The sequence below is a fragment of the Cyprinus carpio genome, chromosome A1, assembly GCF_018340385.1.
Source record: "Cyprinus carpio isolate SPL01 chromosome A1, ASM1834038v1, whole genome shotgun sequence".
NCBI lineage: Eukaryota > Metazoa > Chordata > Actinopteri > Cypriniformes > Cyprinidae > Cyprinus > Cyprinus carpio.
The window spans coordinates 1,512,516-1,536,245 of NC_056572.1; the positions used below are offsets into that span (position 1 = coordinate 1,512,516).

At 36.5% G+C, this 23,730-nt stretch overlaps 1 protein-coding gene across 4 annotated transcripts; it reads right to left on the bottom strand.

Moving 5' to 3' along the window:
- Positions 1–1,250: 1,250 nt before the first annotated feature.
- chrna6 (cholinergic receptor, nicotinic, alpha 6) lies at positions 1,251–18,298 on the bottom strand. Of its 4 annotated transcripts, none has more exons than XM_042712272.1 (7): positions 18,064–18,298; positions 8,691–8,830; positions 7,310–7,408; positions 7,125–7,169; positions 5,718–5,827; positions 4,483–5,542; positions 1,251–2,552 (listed from the first exon to the last, which is right to left on the bottom strand). In XM_042712272.1, exons 3-7 carry the CDS (start codon positions 7,334–7,336, stop codon positions 2,427–2,429), a joined length of 1,368 nt encoding a protein of 455 aa, XP_042568206.1. In that variant the 5' UTR covers positions 7,337–7,408; positions 8,691–8,830; positions 18,064–18,298; the 3' UTR covers positions 1,251–2,426. The 4 variants fall into 4 exon arrangements, with proteins under 4 accessions (XP_042568206.1, XP_042568302.1, XP_042568243.1 ...); XM_042712368.1 differs by having other exon boundaries at positions 7,331–7,408; positions 18,064–18,297; XM_042712309.1 differs by lacking the exon at positions 18,064–18,298 and adding an exon at positions 11,509–11,731.
- Between the last annotated feature and the right edge of the window lie 5,432 nt (positions 18,299–23,730).

Below are 23,730 nucleotides of genomic sequence, written 5' to 3' on the forward strand. Positions count from 1 at the left end.
GATCGTTCATGTTATCTTCTCATGAAGAGACATGAATAAATACATTTATTATGATCACTGAATAAACACAGATCGTGGACTATTATCCGTGTCCCAAATTCCACTAGACTGCAATATGAGAGACAACAACAGTAATCACTACTTGTTTTTACCTGTGTGACTGTGTGAAAAAAGTGTATTGCATTTTGTTTTGTGTAAGCAAGTGCCAGACAAAGCATTTCACTTACACCCCAAGTGTTATAGATATTATGCTTTAAAGTGTGATTTCATATACGCTGTGATTTTCCATACACATAAACCAAGGCAGAGGTGGTGCATTTTCCCCTTTATAGTCCTCTAATGCTCAAACAAATGCAGTAATTTTCCTGCATTATGCTGTGATTTTTATAAAACCGATGATAAAGTGTCTGCTGCCTGAAGCTAATATATCAATAAAGAGCAGTTGTGTGCAAAATTGCAGATTGAAGGAAGAGGCTTCTTTTGTTTTACGCCAATTTCAGGCAAATGTTGGTAATTAGATTTTTTCCTTACATCAGTCGGAATGTAAACAGAATAATCTTTCTTTGGAATTGATGCATTACAAGAGGCTTTGGAGCTACAGCCAAATGTTGGCACATATCAAAGATGCTATTGCAGTCTGTATGCTTGAGATGGTATTGATTCAACACATTCTGCTGATATAAAGAATACAACAGACATTCTAAAAACCAATGCAGACAGCACAGTCTTTCTATAGTGTTTCTACCCTATTACATTTGTCTTTGGATTTTTTTTTATTTATTTATTTTTTTTTTTGATTCTCTCTCAAAGGATGGCAGTGTAGAAACTTTGAGTGCCCTCAATTAACCATTTACCATTTTTGAAAAATCATTATCATGTGGTGATTTGAAAATGGAATTACAAATGAATTGCTGCAAGATTAATGTGCATTAAATATAATATACTGGAAAAATTATTAATTTATTATTCGATTTATCTAATGCTATGTTTTCACAGCTTTTAGAGCTCCTCAGCTCCTCTAAAGTAATATTGAAGAGTTTTAATTTTGTAGTATATGTAAATATAGCACATAATTCATCTTTGCAGACTGACTTGCTAAATCACTGTACTTTGCTGCATTTAAAATGCAAAAAATGTCATTTCCACACCATAAACAGTGCTACAGGATTATGACTGTGCTAGAATTAAGTCAGATCGTCCTGAAAGCGCTTTGACACTCAGGAAATTATTATAAAAAGGAGCTACTTCAAAAGACCTAATACTACTAAAACCAGTCATAAAACCAGAGGCACTTTCAACCTCTGCTATAGCAGCCAAACCAAGATAAGCATGTGCGTTTCACAAACATACACCACGTTTGCCAGACATGCACCACATAAATACACTCATTGCTTGCTGAGTTTGACACACAGGCAGTAAGACAGAGAAGATAGTGTGTACAACAAAAAATAACTTTTATTTGAAAGACATCTGTTTTTTTTTTTTTTTTACAAAAGTGTCTTAAGCTGACAAGTGAAAGTGGAAAAAAATTTAAATGGTGACATTAAAGAGGGGATTATGTATCCGGTAGAGAAAGAGAGAGAGAAAGAGAGCATGAGTGTGAGAGAGGGAGGGAAAGCAGTCATTTTAATTGCCTACACAGAACTCAAAACAGTTAAGGATTAAGACATTATGGTCAATACAACTGCTTCAAATAAAAAAAAAAATCTTCAACATGCAGTATCATAGGAATGAGACACACTGAGAAATATAAAAAAAGATTAATTAATCTCATTCTAAACAAATTATTTGTCATAAATGGCACTCATTTAGTGATTTTTATTCTGGAGTGCAGCCATACCACCACTCTAGTTAGCCACTAAGTTATTTATAGATCACCCATATTCTTAACTAATTTTGTCCCATAATCACATGGCTCAGTGTTTATCCTTGAAGATTTTGGTGAACTAATCTACACAACACATTTTTTGTGCTTAAACTGGATTTCCTCTATCCCCACCATCACTGTCTTTTGCAGATTTTCCTGAGTGACTGTTGAGTTGAGAGAAGATGGCCATGTTGTTTGGTATATAATGCCACATATCATGTGTGTGTAATCAGATATTGTAAGTGAAATTTCATTTTGAGTAGTGGACACAGAACACCAATCAGTCTGATTGGTCTTCTTATAGACATTTTAGTGCTTCAGTATAGATGGTGATTAGAAAGTTCACTTGGAGTCACTGATTGTTAAAAAGGCAAAATGCAGTCTCCAGTTGATTAGTGGCAGAGAGCAAAACAGACCACCTGATTATTTTTTTCTGCTGTGCAAGTCACCAGTATATAGTTTTGTTGAATTGATGGAACACTTGTGAAACTAATTAAATATGGAGCATGTCAGCAACTCAGATAATGATTGGTTAGAACAGGCAAGCTGGCATAGTTAATTATGAGAAGAAGCCAATCAGAGGTTGCAGGAAGAGTCCCAAAGTTCCCAGCACACACACCAGCACAAAGACCCAAAGGAAGATGCGGTCAATCACCATGGCAACATACTTCCAATCATCCTCCACCTAAGAGAGAAGGGGCACACAATAAATAGAGAAAAAGAGGAGAGGTGGAAGGTTAATAAATGAAAGAAAAGAAAGGTTAGAGGTAACAAGGAAAGAAAATGAGAGAAAGAAGGAAAAATTGAACATGTCAAAGCAAGGTAAATTGAGGAGAAAATGGCAACGAGAGGATGAGAATGAGTGAAAAGCAGGCCCGCTGACTGTCCAGAATGCTTTACTCACACTACACGGGGATAAGCTAAATTAGATTGTGCTACTATAAGCAGAGCTATGTGAAACATCTCCACATATTCAGGCACTGGGTGCATTACAATGCTAATGTGATTCAGTAGTGAGGCTCTGAGCCAAGAGTGAAGATGAAGGATGAAGTGGTGAGACTTTCCATATCAAAGTGTGATGTCTCCACTGAGGGATCTAAAGCACTTATTGCCAGTGAAGCACTCAGTAAACATTTCCACTGAGAGTAGCTGAGTCGTTTCCGTAAGCTTATGCTAGATGTCTGTGATGTATAATCTGTCCTTATGAGGGCATTACAACCAAAGCATGACATGATGTTGGAATTTGAGTCATACACTAAGTGGACGCTTCCTTCCAATTGGCAATGTGGTTTTTTATTATGAAGACATTATGATATGTGAACAGACAAGCGGATCGATCAATGACAGACAAATTACTTTTCCCAGAGGGAAACAAGGTACAACACATTGACTATTGGAAATCAGACCAGAAATGCATCCCTGAAAAGCCACTAACACAGTGATACCAGGGACTTCTACCGAGGGGGACCCCTCTGCCAGAACACGACCGAGACTATTTGTAAAAATACAAATGCATACTCTAGCACCGGTAGCTAAGGTAGAGTGGGGCTGTGATATGTTGAACATTGTTCTCCTGCTTCTGGGACAGGAGTTATGTATTCATAGTTATATATAGTTGCAACACATTGACTACAGGACCAATTCTCACGCCCAGTGAATCTAGCAAATATAGAACAGGAATTAATACGACAGCTCAGAAGCAGCCATCCCACGAGTTGAATGACTTGCACTCCCTCAGGCTGTTACATGCCAAGAGATAGCCTCCACAATTCAGTGAGAGAGATGTTTCTTAGGCTGCACAGTACAATGACCCGGACTGGCAAAACCAACAATGAGTTGATCCAACAATCTTAAAGGTCTTAGACATATAGTTGAATAGTTAGTGTGATGCACCTCACACTTCTCAAGGGAACCCCATGGATTTCCTTATGACATGAAAAAAAGTTGTGCTAGACTTTCAGATTCAAGAAAAAGTATAAATGATAAAGACTTTTCATAGAGAGGGCTTTACCATTATGAACTGCAGATACAACACTGTGCCCACAACACTGACCTCAAAGCCCACAGCTCTGGTCAGGGATGCATAACTTCCCCTTCTGGTTGGCTGAGCAGATCTGTACGCAAATAGGAAACACCAAGGCTGTTCTACTAGAATGTTGATGATGTTAGCGTACCATGTTTTTGACGGTACAGAAAGAAATGCATAAATGAATAGCCTAGGGCCACTGATGCACAGATGCATCATTTCCTAGAGAAGCACACTGATCTGTTATGGATAAAAACATAGGACATCTGACATTTCTGCATAATTCGAAGAGACCTATACTGGCATAAGAGATCTGTGTGCAACTTTGACGATGCCAATCCCTGACACAGGGTCTTCCCCTGGAAAAGAGGTCCAGTTTGCTGAAGTGCAGTTTGCTGCCCAGCTGACACTAATGTGACTACTCTCTGATGTGACAGAAAAAGCTCTATTGCATGTGGATTCAAGTTCCATGTCAAGAAATAAATAGAATGAAATAGAATAGAATTTTGATGGTGTCTTTATCCAGAGAGCACAATTCCTTATAATCAATGTGTTGTACCGAGTGGATTGACTGAATGGGAAAACTTACCTCTTTGGCTTTGTTGCGGCTCCTCATGTTCTCAGCAATGTACTTCACACTCTCAATAGCCTGTTTGATCTCCGGTGACACCACTGAGAAAGCCACAACTGTGTTAATAGCCTGTGTGCTCAACTGACGATTCACTTTCCCACAATCCCCCTCGACTGCCTCTTTCATTGGGTGACATGGGCATCCCCCTTTCTTTCCTTCTAATGCTGCTTTCCCCTCTCCAAATTCCAAAGAGTTCATTGCTCCCTGTTGAGATGCACTGTTTTTCCTCTTCTTTCCCTCCCCTCCTCGTCCTCCTCCAGTCCCGGACGAGCCCCCGATTTCTAGTCCTCCTTTTCCAGAGGACTCTGATAGATCGAGAGGCCGGCGCATGAGCATGATGCGGGGTAAAGCTCGGAGGAAGACGGTACGGACCCAGCTAGGCATAGTGTGGGTCATAGGGGTGCGATAGTGCACATTCAATACAAAGACGGTGATGACAATGGAGAGGGTGACGAAAATCATGGTGAAGAGAAGGTACTCGCCTATCAGAGGGATCACGAGTGAGGTGGATGGGATGGTTTCCGTAATGACAAGAAGGAACACAGTAAGAGAGAGGAGTACAGAGATGCACAATGTCACTTTCTCACCACAGTCTGATGGAAGGTAGAAGACGAGTACTGTCAGAAAGGAGATGAGGAGGCAGGGGATAATAAGGTTGATAGTGTAGAAGAGGGGCAGTCGTCGTATGTAAAAACTGTAGGTTATGTCTGGGTAGATCTCTTCACAGCAGTTGTACTTGATGTCATGCTTATAACCGGGTGCATCGATGATCTCCCACTCTCCACTCTCCCAGAAGTCTTTAAGGTTTACCTTTGAGCCAATAAGAACCAGGTCAATCTTGGCCTTGTCATAGGTCCAGGAACCAAACTTCATAGAGCAATTCTGATAGTCAAAGGGGAAGTAAGTAATGTCCATAGGGCAGGATGATTTGAAGATTGCAGGAGGGACCCAAGTGATGGTTCCATCATATTTCAAAAGAGCTTTGGTTTTGTCCTCCACCAAGAAGTCCCCAACGGCACTGTGTCAGAAAAAGAACATTTGAATGTTATGACTGCTGATGCGTTCATAAATTAGCTGTTATCTCTGACCATGTTCATTTGGCTTCAAATAAAAAAGGACCTGAAAATATCCCAAAAATTACTACAAACCTAGATTCATAGAAGTTGCATGTTAGGTTGGAAGACTCGACTCACTTGTTGTAAAGTACAATGTCAGGCCTCCAGATTTTATTTGATGGGACTCTGATGAACTCAATTCCATCAAACTCTGCTGGTGACCACTTCAGCTTATAGTCATTCCATATCTATGACGAATTCACAAAAAATACATTTTTAATTTTATTTTTAAGCCATGACCTAAAGATTAATACACATGCTCCAAGCTTTGGTGCCCATACAAGTGAAACAATAATAATCTGGTATTTACACTTGTGTACATACATCATCTGTGCCGTGTCATTGCCTCTAAAAGTCTCTGAGTGTGTTTTTGTATGTGCATCTCTCCATCAGCAGAGAAAAAAAGAAAGCACATACTGTATTCTGCTTGAGCAGGTATGTTGTTAATTTAAGTTTTTCATCAAATGTGTAGGATTGTATTTGCAGAGCTTTTGTGGTTTGTTGACATGTCAGTGCAGAGATATGTTATTAGGCCTGCGGATCTCTCTGTGTTCAGTGATATCGAGCATCTTGCTATCAGGCATTGCACAGACTTATTGTACAATACTGCAGGGCTTAACAAAAGCACATACACACTCTCAGAAAAATCCTGCAATATTCATTCAAATCTAGACCCCCCCCCACCCAACCCCTTCAAAACATAATCCGACTAAAGCAACACACTCAGTAACAATATTACACAATTTAATGTACATAAATCACTCTTAACAATCAACACAAAATGCTGATTTAAACAGTAAATTCAGCATTAATGCTGCAGCATCTTGTACTCATTATTGTAGCACTGAAATATGTAATACACTGTATGTATAACCAGACATTCTCATAGAAACCCTGTCACTATTGAAGCACAAAAATTACTTTCAATATGAAATAGTAAATAAAAATATAGCACTTTTTAGACATATAAAGGAAATTTTAAATCAAAGTTCAGATGATGCATGTTTCTTCATACTTAGGGGATGAAAAATAGGTTCACTAAATAAATAAGTTCAACTAAATAATTAACTAAATCTTTGCTGACTGTGAAATAACTATTCATAACAGTAGTTTATTTTTTCTGCTGATTTTTAAAAACAATAAAGTGAAATGTTTGATCTAGTAAGACTAAACTCTTTTTGCTCATACAGTATATTACCATCTTTTTAACCTCTTTCTTTTTTGTTTGTTTTTGGAGATAACTACTGTGCTACCTTTGAGTTTTCCATTATTTCCATAACTTTTCTTTCCCATGTTGTCCTGTTTCCACCTACTCGTCTGCTCCATGTATACAATATATCTAATGTATTGCTCCACCCCTGCAATACTCAACCCCATTTTCTTGTTACATTCTTACCAACAGCAGTACAACAAGACATAAAGAAGATGAGCTGCTTGTGTTAACACATTCACAAGCCCTACATGCTGCAAACAGACATCACTTACATGTCTCAGCCAGAGATTTGTTTCCATGATCTGATTCACTTCATCCTATAGAGAGGAAGACGCAGGCAGAAGCAAAGACAGAAACAATCAGAAAGAAATACAGCCATCCTCTATTATTTAGAATGGAACATGTTCTAGCATTAAAATCAATACAGTTCTTGTCTAATGGCAAAGAGAGAACTGACAAAAACGGAGGTTTGGTGTACTTTCATCTACTAGCTTCAAGTGTACTGTATGCCATTCATTACAGTATTAACAGCTCCTGCATATCCACAAGAAAACATCTGAAAAAAAAAGAAAATTAAAAATTAAAAAAAAGAAAAATTGCTTTTCAGGCACATTTTCTTTAATCCTGTGAGTGAGTGAGTATAATCTATAATCCAGGATTGTGTTCTCTAGAGTGGTGGGTTATGGTTTGTTAATCTCTCAGGTGTCTGTCTCCATGAAGCAAGAATAAAGGTGTGCTGATACTCTTGGCCGCTTTCCCCGGGTAAAGTGGAAATTTAATCCAGGAGTTTTAAGAGGAGTGCTGATTTGTATGACGCCGGCGAAAGCACAGAGTCTGCACTACTTCCTGTAACAGTGGGGCCCAAAGGCTTTTAACTCAATTGCTCTCTCTGACCACAGTAAATGAAACAAAAAGCCCTCACAACAACTGAAAACAGCCCAGAATTCCACTTACAGAAAGCCACCTGCGGAGCAAATCCTCTTTTTTCCATTTTGGAAAAAAGACCTCACACATTATTCCAACATTTATCTTTAAAAAGGGATCAAAAGTGCTTGTATTTGTTTGAGCTTAAACTTGTACACCTTAATTAATGTAACTAGAATCCTCTAATTTTTGACACAGTTGTCTCAGCTTTACTTTTTTCCACAAGCATAATGCTAAAAAGTATGATTTGTAATGGATGTCCAACAGAGTTTATTCTTTAGAAAAATATTCACTAAAGATGCACAAAAAATAAAACTCTGGCCATTACTGATAAGTTCATGTCATGTCAGATGAATAGTCATCATTACATTTCTATATATTTTTAAATAAATGTTAAAGTAATAATAAAAAAAATAATAACAAAAAAAAAGTGTTTTAAATGCAACAAATGAATTTAGGCATCACAACATTATAATGTAGTATGAGAATATCTATTCATATTGAGATTTGCTAAAGATTACATTTAACAGTATAATTCAATTCTTTTAAAAGATTTAAATAGACATTAGATGATGGAACGTAATATAAATGTAAAAATAAGGAAAATGTGAACAACATGAACAATATCCAGTATTTACCAATATCAGTAATAAAAAAACTCTAATGTAGGCTAATACTTTTTGGTTAATAATTTTGGTTTAAAAAAAAAATAAAAAATATATATATATATATATATATATATATATATATATATACACATATATATACGGTGAAAATATATTACGTAACCCTACTAATACTGACTGCAATTCAGACCTGTAAACATTTTAACAGGCTTACATCTTATCTCAAATGCAATTTATGGACAGAAAAGCAGGTTAAGGTTTTGATACAGTGGACACTGGTTTTCTTACCACTTTAACAAGCTGTGAGATGGAGACCTCAAACTCCACAGTGACGGGGTCAGACACATTTTCCACTGGCCGAATGAACTGATTATACCTCCTGAATAAACGACGAAACAGCCTGTCTTCTCCTTTGGATGAGAAACATTCTAGACAAACACGCACAAATAGAGATAAACACACACATAGGAATAGAAGTAACTTTAGTATGCAGTACACTGGGTGGGACCTAGGGATTGACTTCATTTATAATAAAGTGGATGGCGAAGTGGAACTACAGAGAACGAGACACATGCAATATAACATTCAGCATCGGCAATGTAATGCGCTATACATTAGCAACAGCAGTTTACTGATATCCGTCACACTATCCATTGCTGTGTCAGCTATATTTGTATAACACAATGCAACAAATTTGTTTGACAAATTTTTTATGGTTCTTCTTTAATTCTGTGGTGCTGATTATTATTGTTCTATTTTTTTATGCAGCATTAATATTTTGGTAAATATTTAGGTCAGGTAAATTTTAGAACTTCAATCATTAATTATGAAACATTGATTTAGTACAGATAAGTTTTTGTACTAATTTTGTACGAAGTTTCTGTAACATTCTGGAATTTTTCTAGTACTTTCTGTAACATTCCAGCTATCACAGACAAAAATTATCCAGCTTACACTTCTGAAGTTTTGGATGACTCATTTTTGTTAAACTGTTGTTGTTAGCTCAGTATTATGCATGTAGCATGTCATTTTTCATGCATGAGTAATAACAGATAAGCTTGTATAAGTGTCAACATATGTTTTTAGATTTCATGAGCACTGTAAATGTTTCACAAAATGTAATGTGATTTTCGTATTCAGCGTGTCAAACTTCATACTGTATATATTAAAAATAAAAACCAAACAAAACTTTTATAAAAATGTGTTTAATGGTGCAATAATACATTAAGAAAAAATGTGGTGTTTTGTGTTTAGCTGTACCCTCACTCTATTTCTTATTTTACAGTTTAAATGTGTGGTTTTGTAAATACTGTATGTGAGTCTGTGTACTCTGTTGCTTTTAACACATTCCTAAGGGTCAGAGCCGATTTCCTACCAGACACTCTAAGAGCACCAAACATAGCTCTCAAGGTTAAAGGTCATCATCAACTATCACCAAAGAGACCAGGTGTAGTCAAGTGGAAAATAGGATCACTTTAAAATAATGCACTCTGATGGAGCTAGACAAGTCTGAAGGAACCATACAGAACACCGGAAAAGTCAAGAACAGGTTGGGGGCGAACTTAAATGTAGAGATTTTCTTAAAATCGGGTATAAAATTACACTCCACAGGACTACTAGTTAGTTTGTCACTTTGAACTTAACTTGCCTGCACCAGTTTCTCTTCAGACAAGTCTAATAGGATACTGGTTGAAAGTGTAGTCACATATGATCTTTGACTTTAGTGAAGCAAAAAGTACAAACAGAAGCAATGTAAGTTACATCATTTGCTCACTAATGGATGCTCTGCAGTGAATGGGTGCCGTCAGAATGAGAGTCCAAACAGCTGATAAAAACATCACAATAATCCACAAGTAATCCACACCACTCCAGTCCTTCTGTTAATGTCTTGTGAAGAGAAAAGCTGTGTGTTTGTAAAAACAAAACAAATCCAGCATTAAGGCATTTTAACTTGAAAAAATGCATTGCCTGTTGTCCTTTCACATCCAATTACACCAATATATTTGTTTAAAACTGCTTCTGCTCTTAAACTGTGCTTGATCTGTGCATATTTTTCTCCTGATTCATAAGTGATGACTTTCACTGAAAAATGCAGTATTATGGGTATTGTACAAACTTTTATATTATACAATATTACTGTATACAAACACTCAGCTTGATGGACTGGAGTGGTGTGGATTACTGTGATGTTTTTATCAGCTGTTTGGACTCTCATTCTGATGGCACCCATTCACTGCAGATGATCCACTGGTGAGAAAGTGATGTTATGATACATTTCTCCAAATCTGATGAAGAAACAGTCATCTACATCTTGGATGGCCTGGGGGTAAGTAAATGTTTAGCAGATTTTCTTTCTTTTTTTTTTTTTTTTTTTTTGTTGAACTATTCCTTTAAGATTTAAGTTAAGAATTTTAAGATTTATGCTATCCTCTAGCTGTCATGTAAAAAACAAGACAAACAGTAGAAACAGTATACTGAATTTTATTATATGTGGTTTAAAGAAATAATATAATGATAATCAATGACATTATGTAATATAACTGCAACATAAATTGACAGTTGCCTTTTGTAATTCATTGTCATTTGCAGTTATGACCTCTATAAACTTCTTGCAAAAATGGAATAGGTCTTATATAAAAGTCAGTTGCCAGGAACTTTAAACACCCAGACACACTCATACACTGAGAGTTCAGTGCTGCTGTCTCATGCATGCATGGCTCTTGTTTTACTTTCCTCTTCTAATTACTTCAACTAGTTAACTCTCCAATGGCCCCTCTGTTAATGGGGTTAGCCAAGGGTAGCAAGGCCCTGCTTCCATTAATTAAACAGACTTAACCCTCATTCAAATTCATAAGATAGAAAGTGGAGAGTTGAAGTTTAGAGTTAGCTTTCTGAACTCCATCAAGCTTAAGATAAATTAAAGTAGAGCAGTGTCCACATGGACCACAAAGTCAAAGTCACAAAGTCCAAGATACTATTAAAAAATCTTACAATTACATCAAATGGATTGCATTTCAGTGCCCAGTTCACATGAAAATGTAAGAATGGAGCAGAGATGACATTGAACACTTTACTAAAATTAGTTTCTTAGAAAAAAATAGAGTACCTGAGATTGTGCATATCCCGCACTTCCTTCATCCTCTAACAGAGATTTTATACATTATGGTCTACTTTTTTTTGTTGTTGTTAAATTTGTATTCGTTGTGCACAGGGTATGATGAAACTCCAATAAGACACATGAAAAGGTTTTGAAGGTTTTGTTAAAGGCACTAGTACCTAGGGATTGGCAATGTATGAAGTATGTAATACAATGATTTTGATATACAGGTGCTGGTCATATAATTAGAATATCATCAAAAAGTTGATTCATTTCACTTATTCCATTCAAAAAGTTAAATTTGTATATTATATTCATTCATTACACACATACTGATATATTTCAAATGTTTATTTCTTTTAATTTTGGTGATTATAACTGACAACTAAGGAAAATCCCAAATTCAGTATCTCAGAAAATTAGAATATTGTGAAAAGGTTCAATATTGAAGACACCTGGTGCCACACTCTAATCAGCTAATTATCTCAAAACACCTGCAAAGGACTTTAAATGGTCTCTCAGTCTAGTTCTGTAGGCTACACAATCATGGGGAAGACTGCTGACTTGACAGTTATCCAAAAGATGACCGCTGACACCCTTGCACAAGGAGGGCAAGACACAAAAGGTCATTGCAAAAGAGGCTGGCTGTTCACAGAGCTCTGTGTCCAAGCACATTAATAGAGAGGTGAAGGGAAGGAAAAGATGTGGTAGGAAAAAAGTATAAAAGCAATAGGGATAACTGCACCCTGGAGAGGATTGTGAAACAAAACCCATTCAAAAATGTGGGGGATTCACAAAGAGTGGACTACAGCTGGAGTCAGTGCTTCAAGAACCACTACACACAGATGTATGCAAGACATGGGTTTCAGCTGTCGCATTCCTTGTGTCAAGTCACTCTTGAACAACAGACAGCATCAGAAGTGTCTCGCCTGGACTAAAGACAAAAAGGACTGGACTGCTGCTGAGTGGTCCAAAGTTATGTTCTCTGATGAAAGTAAATTTTGCATTTCCTTTGGAAATCAGGGTTCCAGAGTCTGAAGGAAGAGAGGAGAGGCACACAATCCACGTTGCTTTAGGTCCAGTGTAAAGTTTCCACAGTCAGTGATGGTTTGGGGTGCCATGTCATCTGCTGGTGTTGGTCCACTGTGTTTTCTGAGGTCCAAGGTCAACACAGCCTTATACCAGGAAGTTTTAGAGCACTTCGTGCTTCCTGCTGCTGACCAACTTTATGGAGATGCAGATTTTATTTTTCAACAGGACTTGGCACCTGCACACAGTGCCAAAGCTACCAGTATTTGTTTTGAGGACCATGGTATCCCTGTTCTTAATTGGCCAGCAAACTCACCTGACCTTAACCCCATAGAAAATCTATGGTGTATTGTGAAGAGGAAGATGCGATATGCCAGACCCAAGAATGCAGAAGAGCTGAAGGCCACTATCAGAGCAACCTGGGCTCTCATAACACCTGAGCAGTGCCACAGACTGATCGACTCCATGCCACGCCACATTGCTGCAGTAATTCAGGCAAAAGGAGCCCCAACTAAGTATTGATTGCTGTACATGCTCATACTTTTCATGTTCATACTTTTCATTGCTGCAGTAATTGTAGGATGCCTCATACGTTTGCTGTACATGTTCATACGTTTTTTCATACTCTTGTTTCATGTTCATACTTTTCATCCTTTCTATGTATTGGTCTTAAGTAATATTCTAATTTCCTGAGATATTGAATTTGGGATTTTCCTTAGTTGTCAGTTATAATCATCAAAATTAAAATAAATAAACATTTGAAATATATCAGTATGTGTGTAATGAATGAATATAATATACAAGTTTAACTTTCTGAATGGAATTAGTGAAATGAATCAACTTTTTGATGATATTCTAATTATATGACCAGCACCTGTATATATATAGGATCTCTATTTTAAACTTCAGTTTCAACAATGGTTTTCACTCAAAAATTTCCACTTAAAATGTAAAACAAATTTATATATTCAAATTACATTTTCTTCATTTAGTGAAATCCAGTGTGGGAAACACATTAGTTTTTATCAAACATATGGTTCATTTAAAATGAACTCTTTTAAAGCCATTTCAGAGCAAATACATAAATGTCAATATATACTAAATATCATAAAAATGCTAAATATAAAAATATAATATTGATATGATTTTAACTATATTACCTGTCCTTATATTATCTAAAGTACATTAATATTTCCATAAACGGGTTCACTGGAGATGAGAGAAACACACAAGCAGCAGCAACGGTGACTAAATTATCATCTGTGATAATATAAAGCCATGTGCAAGTCACTTGTGAACTGCTGAGCACATATGTCCTCATGTAGAAGTAATGAGAGAGAGAGAGAGAGAGAGAGAGAGAGAGAGAGAGAGAGAGAGAGAGAGAAACACTTTTCTCTGTTCTTTCTCTCAAAGTGAGCGGGACACTAAGTGTGTTTCTCTGTCAGTGGAGGAAAAGCATTACAGATATAATCAGACAGGTGAGCTGTTCTTGTTGCCCAGGGACTTGAGCCTGCGGCAGCACACACACGCCTGTTCCCCGCAGCAGGCTGTGTGCTTCTGTGTGTGTGTGATTCTGTGTGTGTGTGTGTGTGTGTGGGTGTGGGTGTGTGTGTGGGTGTGTGTGTGTGTGTGTAAGGTGCTGTCAGGACATGCGTCACTGTCTGTGTATGTGGTGCGTATGTGTGCACTCGCTATCTGGAACAAAGAGTATGGAGGACATGTGTGTCTGTATGAGGTTGTGACTAATTCCGAACGAAGGAAGAATGACACTAAGCCACCTGGAAATCATATTTCCAGCACTGTCATCCATTCTTTAAGAAGTAAGCTTCTCTGATGGTCTTGAGGAAAACTTAGGGTGATCATATTCTAACATAATTACTTCTTCTCTCAGTTCACCCTACATATGAACTGGCGCTCATATCACACTGAAACATATCAAATTGTGCAACCGCAGGGTCCTGGGGCTCCAAGACCTTTGACATCATCTATATAAACCAGCCTTAGGAAGACAGAAGAAACAGAGGTTGCAATGCTGGGATGAGAAAGAAAGAAAAAGAATGGGAAACAATTTAAAATGTCTTATGGACAGAGGGGTTTACCTCCCACAACTGCTCTCTCTGCTGGAACCTCATTGATTTCTCTCCTCAGCACCAAAACACAGATGTGAAGCTATAGAAAAAGAGTGCTTGAGTGGATAAAAGAGCAATCCTCCCCAGAGGATGTTCCTCCCCAGAGATCTGGGTATCTAACATTGAATATACTGTATGTGTAAAGCCTGCAGTATGATTTTAAGCACACACACACACACAGTTGATTATATAGTAATATTCTCCTGTATATTGCATTGTAACATCAGGTGTGAACAAACATGTTAACAAAATGCACAAACTACAATAAATATTTATAGTACTATATATTATTAGTATTATACTATATTTTATAATATACTATATTCTATAACCATATATACTATTATACTATAAGTTATTTTTGCAGAAAGTGGCAAATACAATAATATAAATATATGTGTTTAATATATCTCATGATTCATATTTGTGATTTTCTTATGACAACACTACATGAATACGGATCACAAAAGAGGCGAGGCACTAAGTACCTCTAAAATATCTACCTGTTTCTTTTATTCAGGCAGATTTAAAAAAAATATATTTTTTAAGGTATTATCAATCCATTTCTATCATGACAACTCTCTGAAGATTTTAGCATTGTAATGGATATGACCGTGTTAATGTATTTGGTCTTGGTGGAATAGATCTGCTACGTTGCTGCTGCTGTTGGTTATTGCTGTTGTTGTAGATTATTGTTGCTGCTGCAAAGCAAGTACAGGAACTTGCTACTGCCAATACATACGCTGATATGGTGCTGTGAGTATTTAAGACATACCACTGCTGCACAAATAGCATATAAAATAACCCATAGCAGATCTATACAGGTGGAGCTGGGGAAGGTGGAGGGTTTCAGAGAAACTCTGATAGCGCACTGTGAACTGCTCTAGTGAATGCTAACCAGCCATTTAAATGTAAAGCAGTAAACTCGTAGGCTGCGTATGCATTATAAACCAATCAGCTTGTGCCAAGTAGTTTAACGCTGTGAATATCATCAGTTTGTGTTAACGACCCATCAGCCTGCGCCATCTGTTTCATGACAGAACTTGGCATTTGTTTGTATTTTAGTTGCTTTGATTTTAATAAGTTTGTGTTCTGTAGTGGCCACCATGAATTAAAGCAGTGGTTCTCAAGATTCAACTTAAATGTTTTAAAATAAGACAAAATGTTTAAATTGAGATAAAAAAAAAGTTCAACTTTTCAACAACCTTTTTTATTCTTTGAAGAACCCTGGTTCCCACTGTCTTGCAAAACATAGATATTAATTAATAATAAATTAATGAAACTGCATGACTTTTTGAGCATTTTAAAAATGAATATGTATTTTTCTATTTATGTCAAGCTCAAAAAAAATTATCAGGTAAAAATGGTGAATAAAATATTTTTTAAACTGTTATCCATTAAATCACAAACAACAGGAAAAATCTCTGGGGGCTTTGAATGTTGTGGAAAATGGGGGGCCTTTGAATCAAAAGGTATATATTAAAAGGTATTTGTTAATTGTGCATTTTAATGGGAATTTCCTTGGTTGTACTACATTTAAAATAAAACAATTATGCAATGTTCACAAAGAGACAGAGAGAGAATGCTTACTAATAAAATTTAGTGTGTGTGATAGAAAAGTTTCTAAGTTTGTAATAATAATTCAATTTTTCTTTAGTCCTTTAAACTTTAAAAACATTCAGATTTTTCACTTACCTACAAAAAGCCACTGGCTTACTTTGTAAAACTACATGCATGGTGTGTCTCAGAATACCTCATTTTTGGGGATGCATCAAAGGGATTATATAGCTCAACATCTAATCCTAAAAAACTGAGTTTTATTGATTTTGTGTCTAACTCTGCAGCATGTGATAAAAGAAGAATATAATAAAAATAAACTGTCCAAATCACAAATAATATGAGTAAAACTGTCTCTCCCTTGCTCCAACATAGCGCTCACCAAAACTTTATATTTGAATCTCCTGAGAAACCTTTCCTAGACCCTCTGGTGTCTTTTTCCAAACATCCCCCTCTTTCTCTCTCTCTCTCTCTCTCTCTCTCTCTTCCCTCCTCCTCACTACAGTGGCCTTGTGATCAGTCCAGCATGGAGAGAATGCTTCAAGCGAGAATGACATGCAGCTGGAGGTGAACACAAGTTCATCCTCAGACAGCTCCTATTTTCCAAGCTCAGAACAGCATAAGGAATTCAGCAATGTGAAAACTCAAGCGGTGTGTGTCTTTTGAGTGTTAGCCAGTTTCTAAGTTTATCCCCTAAATATGTGACTCACTCTTGACTGACACGGTTGCATGGCAGAGACAAAAAGTGAAGCATCTGGTTGCTTATTTAGATAAAGGTTTACCAGCTAACCCAAACAAGAAGAGAAGGAACTTGCAGCAGACACTTAATGCACGACCGAACGTGTACTTGTTGCTAACTTTAGGTAAACAGCTTTCTGCTTTAAATATTTCAGCGCTCTGACGCACATGCGGATGTTGACGAAAGTGGAAAACGAAGCGAATAACTCGCATTTCATTACAACAATGCCACTGGGCTCACCCGGTTTCCTTCTGCCGATGAGAGGCTTTAAAGCGATTAAACAAAACTGTGCTATCGTGCTATATATTTAGCAACAATTGTGCTATAAAATAGCCGTCGGATTCCGCGCTGTTAGTGTCTCCAGAGCGAGACGAATATGCGCCCGAAACTCCGCGCGCACACCAGCTGCGTGAAGAATGGATTTGACTATATTAAACCGTAACGCTTTGGCAAAATCGTTATTAAGATTTTTATTAAGAAAAAGAAACCAACTAACCTATATGCAGATACGAAGTCAATGCCACAGTACGCCAACAGACTAATTACCAATTTAAACGCACAAACCCAGACAGTCAACTTGTGCTGCATTATTTGCATTACGAATGGGATGTGATGATTTACCTAAAAACTATGCCATGAATTATTCATCACCGTGTGGTTCAAACTTACTTTCTTACGTGGAACACAAAAGGGGGTGATTGGCAGAATATTCGTGACTGACAACAATCAATTGCCATTACTTCACTTTTTTCCTCTATAATGCAGTAAATAGTATCATTCTGCCTAATAAATCTCTTTGTTTTCACACAGAAGAAAGTAAGTCATACGGGTTTTTAAAAATATAAGAGTGAATGGTAAACTATTGCTTTAAAACACACGAGAATTGAGAAAATGTGCTTAAATAAGGAAAGTAGTCCACAGGTAGGACAGTAAAGCATGATTGTTCATTAATTCACGACTGACTATTGTATTGGCTTTTTATACTTTTTTCCGCTTGATCTCAATACCATTGGGGTCAATGGACACAATTTGTTTTTTTTTTTTTTTTTTTCAAAGTTACTGCATTCATAAAATGTAGCCTATTAATATCTTGCATACAGTGGAACTTACCTTGCGTTATCAGGACAATTAAAAGAAAAAACAAAGTGACTCTCGCCGCAGACTTCATCGAGCGTCGCAGGTGGGGAGCGTGTCTCCCTTTCCAAAAGAAAGCAACAAATTCGTGAGAAGGAGCAAACTGTAAAAAGGATGTTTGTGGATCCCGGTTGAGTGGCTGTTTGAGTTGTGCTTTCCGCGAGCAGAAGAAGCGCGTGAGGTGGATTTGATTGTCCCTCCCCCTGGGCGCGTGCATACTTCCCCACGCGTGTCTCCAAGCAAGTGTCATTAATGAGACGCACAATTAGAAGGTCTTTTATACAGCAATTTAAATAGTTGTTGGTGCAAATATGACAATTCTGTGACAATTCAACCTGATGTCGTTCACGTCCTGCAAGACTGTATGAGAGCACAAAAGGGGGCATTTTGAATTGCATTTCCAAACATTGGAAATGAATGGTGACTTAAGCTTCAGAAAGGATGCAAACTCACTATAAATGTAGGTAGTCAATGTACACTTGCTGTTTTCTAAAACCATAGCTTTGTGTGATTGAACAGTCCGAAAGTGAAGTCTAATTCGTGAATGAATCATTTAGATCGGTTCTGTGAAATGGCTCAACCGATTCATTGATAAGATCGACTCAAAGCCGTTCCTTCAACTGGTTCGCTCAGAAATTAGAAATCACTCGTCTTTCTCATCAATGCACCAACATTTTCAATGAATAAAACTTAAATTTTAGCTATTGTGGTTCCAGAAGATTTCATTTGAACCACTTTTATAATAGACTACTGTACTTGGTGTCTTTTTTTTTTAGGCTTGACATCTTCAGCTTTTAAATATCACTTTAATGATATAGAGGAATTAAAAGATGAAAGGCTTTAATTTGTGTAAATCCATGTTTAACATTTAAATGTAAACCTGTATATATATATGCCAGAGAGATGTGCATGGCTCAGCAGCTGTTGTTGTGTTATTATTTTATTTTATTGTGTTTATCTGTGTATGTGTGAAAGGGACATTTTGATGTTTCAGCACATGTGCATGAGTAAAGAGACCTTAAAACCTACAAGCATCCATGTGCAGATGCCTACACACAGAGAGATGAATACACATCTTACATTTAAAGTCTAAAGTGGATAATGATAGGATGAACAAAAATATAATGTTCATGTCATCTGTCAAAGTGCTAATAGCAGTGTACATTCTCACAAATAAAATATGTGTAAATCTTGTTAAATGTAACGGCTGTCTGCATTATCCAGGTTGCTGTCTTTATCTCATTGTTTATTGATGGAGATTTCATTTTATGGCTTATGCTTTCTCTCTGTATGTGTTTCAGATTCAAACTTGTCAAGAAATAGTTTACCCAGAAATGAATATTTGCTGAAAATGTACTCACCCTCAGGCCATTCATGAAGCTGAAGAGTTTGTTTCTTCATCAGAACAGATGTGGAGAGATGTAGAATTGCATCACTTACTCACAAATGGAAGCTCTGCAGTAAATGGGTGCCGTCAGAATGAGAGTCCAAACAGCTGATAGAAACATCACAATAATCCACACCACTCCAGTCCATCAGTTAATGACTTGTGACGTGAAAAGTTATGGTTATAAGAAACAAATTCATCAAGACGATTTTAACTTTAAACCATTGCTTCTGGCTAAAACAGTCCGTCATATGAGTACATTTTCAGCAGATTATCATTTCTGTAATTAGTGTAATAACAGGACTTACATTGCTGAACATTAATTATCATAGATATGTACACATAAAATAAAGGTATTCATTTATAGCATGTCCCATAGCATATAGCATATCTTGTCGATATGGCTGGGAGTTTGTATGTGTCAGATTTTCATTGAAATTCTTTCTTGGAAAACGATGTTCTTAATTTGAGTATAGTTTGGGCACCAGGTTAAGAAGTATAAATCTATTTTTAACTCATTTTGTGTGCAGTAGGAGAACAGTCTGTCTTCATCTGGTAGCTCTCTCTCTCTCTCTCTCTCTCTCTCTCTCTCTCTCTCTCTCTCTCTCTCTCTCTCTCTCTCTCTCTCTCTCTCTCAGAGTGTGTGTACACTAGAGGGAGCAGGTGCAGCAATTTGGAGTCCTGTATCAGTCTTTACACAATCGTTTGTTCAATCAGGGGGTTTTGTCTTTTCCCTCATGCACTTATTTTCATTTCAGTTAAACAAATAAGTCCAGATTTAGTTTAGGTAATTATTTCAGCAAAATATGTATATAAATAGTAAACTTAAAATGTAATTATACAGTCTTCTTCATTTTTCCCCCATCCCCATGCTTTGCAATGATTTGTATCGTAAAAAGCGCTATACAAAATAAACTTGATTACTAAAATCACAAACAACATTTTACAAAACCTTTTGTAATTATATGCATATGATTTAATTTAATCATCTGTTATGTACTAAACTGCAGTACTAACATAACACATTCATTTAGATACATATATTTGGATAAATAGCAACTACAACAGCAGAAAAAAAGTGGTCTGTCTGTGGATTTGAAATGGAAAATAGGAGAGAAATGTGTGTTGGTAAGGGATCACTGTGTACGCATGCAGAATGGTCAGTATTTTTTCTATACTTCGGAAGAATCAGACCATTTTATGCCTACAGCTCTGCCGCTGTCCATGGTGCTAAAACATTGATTTGTGGTCAAAGTGGTGTCTACTGAGCCCTGTGTTTGAAGAAGCATTTATATGTCTGTTAATATAAACTGACTAGTACTTTGGGGTTGGCGTGTACTATTGATGCTTTAAGCTGTCGGCCTTTATGATACTTATAATATTTTCAGATTTTTGCCTTTAATTAGACAAGAAGGTGAGTGGTGACTGAAAACAATTGGACATGACACCAACCAGCATCCCTAAGAGCACTGCAGCTCTGTCTAACGTCACAATACTGACAACACAAATCTAGTCTCATTATGCAAAAGCACTATATAGTTTATCAGGTTTAGAGTTTAACAGTGTTGTTATTGTTAAAGGGATGGTCCACTCAAAAATGAAAATTGTCATTTTCTCACCATAATGTTGTTCCAAACCTGTCACCTGTAAACAAGATGGTAACCAACTGGTTCCCATTCACTTGCATTATAGACAAAAAAATGCAATGGGAACCGAAATTTCTTCCAAATATCTTCAGCAAAAAACAATTATGCAGTTACGCAGGTTTTGAGGGTGATTAAATTATGTCTGAATATTCAATTTTGGGTGGAAACCCGTTTGGATAAAACTGTTTATATAATTATGAATATAATTTTAATTATTTTTTATATTGATTAAATAAAATGCAAATTAAATTCAATAAAAAACTTATACTTAAATTTAAAAAAAAAAAAGTAAAATGTTGCTTTGGCAACTAACCAGTATAAGTACTAAAATTACTAAAACTGAAACTGAACTAAAAATAAATTAAAGCTTAAAAAGAAAGATTAAAATAGTAATAATAATAACTAAGACAAAAGCATATAAAAATACAAAATTGTGAACTAGAATTTAAAGGGGACATAACACACACAGTTTCACCCAATCTCATGTTGATCTTGAGTAGCTATAGAGTAGTAAAGCATAGTTTATAGCTCCAAAGAGTCTTTAGTTTTATCATATTTATAAAGGAAAAATACAGCTTTCTGATTCTCTCCGAAAACAGCTGAGCTCCTGGAGGTGTGCTGTGGGCGGAGCTAAAGAGTGACGAGCACTTGCCCGACTGCCAACAAAACACAGACATTTGATGCCGTTTCACTTACTGTCTGCAGTTCTGAATCATGACTGGGATCTTTAGCTGGGGCCGCTCCATCTTTCAGTATCAAACAATGTGCAAATCCAGCGCCGAACTGGCCCTTGTTTATTTTGTTAATAAAACCTTTGTCAACAAACACACTTGCAAAATGTTAAGCATGAGAATCCAAGTCTTTAACAGTGTAAATACAGTAACTCAACATGCATGAAATAACATTAGACCTCCCCTCTAAATAAAAATGTAATGTGTGTGTGTGTGTGTGTATATATATATATATATATATATATATATATATATATATATATATATATATATATATATATATATATATATATATAGGGATTAAAGGAATTGGTCAATAAATCTGTATAAAAATATGTTAAAGGCGGACAGAGTGAATAGGCGATGTGTCCATCATAAAACTAAAATCACACCATGATTTTTCTCTTTCCTCCTTTCCTCTTTTCTCCATCTTTAATTCATGGCGTCCTAAAAGCAAGCCATGGTGAGTCACAGAGCCATTAATGTCTCACTCTTCTCTCTCAAATCTGTGTGTCTGCTTTTCCTGTCTCTCCATCCGCCCTACCATGTCCCAAATACTCTTTTAAAAGCTTCTGCTCTCTTTAGAACAGGACTGGCATCTTCTAACGCATATTAAAAATAGAAAAATAAAGTTGCATTCCCCAATAGAACTTTTATGGCCTTGTAAATTATTCACCTCAGACATCTACAAAACCTAGATGATTATACCTGAGTGCTTTTATTCTTCAGCGGGAATATCTGGAATCACGAACCACGGTGCACTGCTGGCCTGGTTTTGGCTAGAAAACCAGAAAAAGTAGGGACCATCATCACAGCCTCAGACAAGACAAACAAATCCAATTGCTGCTAGAAAACCAGAAAAAGTAGGGACCATCATCACAGCCTCAGACAAGACAAACAAATCCAATTGCTTCAGACCCTCGTTATGGTTGCTTTTGGAAATGAAATCTATATTTAATAACAGGTGTGACTCAAACTGTCTAAAATATTCCATCACTTGCTCATCAATAGTGCTCTGCAATGAATTGCTGCCGTCAGAATGAGAGTGAAACAGCTGATAAAAACATAACTCCACAACATGGCTTCAGACCCTCTCAGACAAGAAAGATGTGTGTTTTTGATTAAGACCCTCGTTAACATACCGTTTTTAAAATCGTGATGGTAAATGTTTTGTGTTTGTAATAAACAAAACCGTTTTTAAAATCAAACTAGTCCTCTATAAGAAATATGTACAGATCAGGCACTGGTTACAAGTGAAAAAGGATAAAACAAATATTAGTGGTCGATTTTAAGTGAAAGAACAATTTTCATTGGAGGAAGCATTAATGAATTATGGACCAGTTTAGTGAAATTGTTTTGTCAGATGTGTCTATAGTGAAAATGTCGTCTCACCTGAATCATAATTTGGCTGAACAATTAAATATTAAAAGTAAAAAAGATACATATTAGTTATAAAAGGTAACATCCCAGTGACAGAAAAGTAAAAAAGATACATATTAGTTATAAATACGTTTTAGAATCAACAGATAAAGCTTTAAAAATTACTACAGTACATGTGATCTTACACATTTGAGTCTCTGTATACCTATATATCTTTTATGTCATTTTTAGCTGTGAATGTGTTTAAATTCTTCATATTTGTCAATCTGCTAATCTTAATCTGAGAGAAGTGAATCGCTCTGACTCTCTGACGAGAAGTGTTTTAAAGCATAATATGTGGACTGGCTGTTTGCTACTGATGTCACACTTATCATGTGCACATGGTCCATATTTATTCATGAACTTAGGATCACAGCTTGAGCTGACAGGGAAAGTTTGCATCATGGTCCCAACAAACACCCAAATTATTTCTGAATAACAAATCACTTTAGCCAGTGGA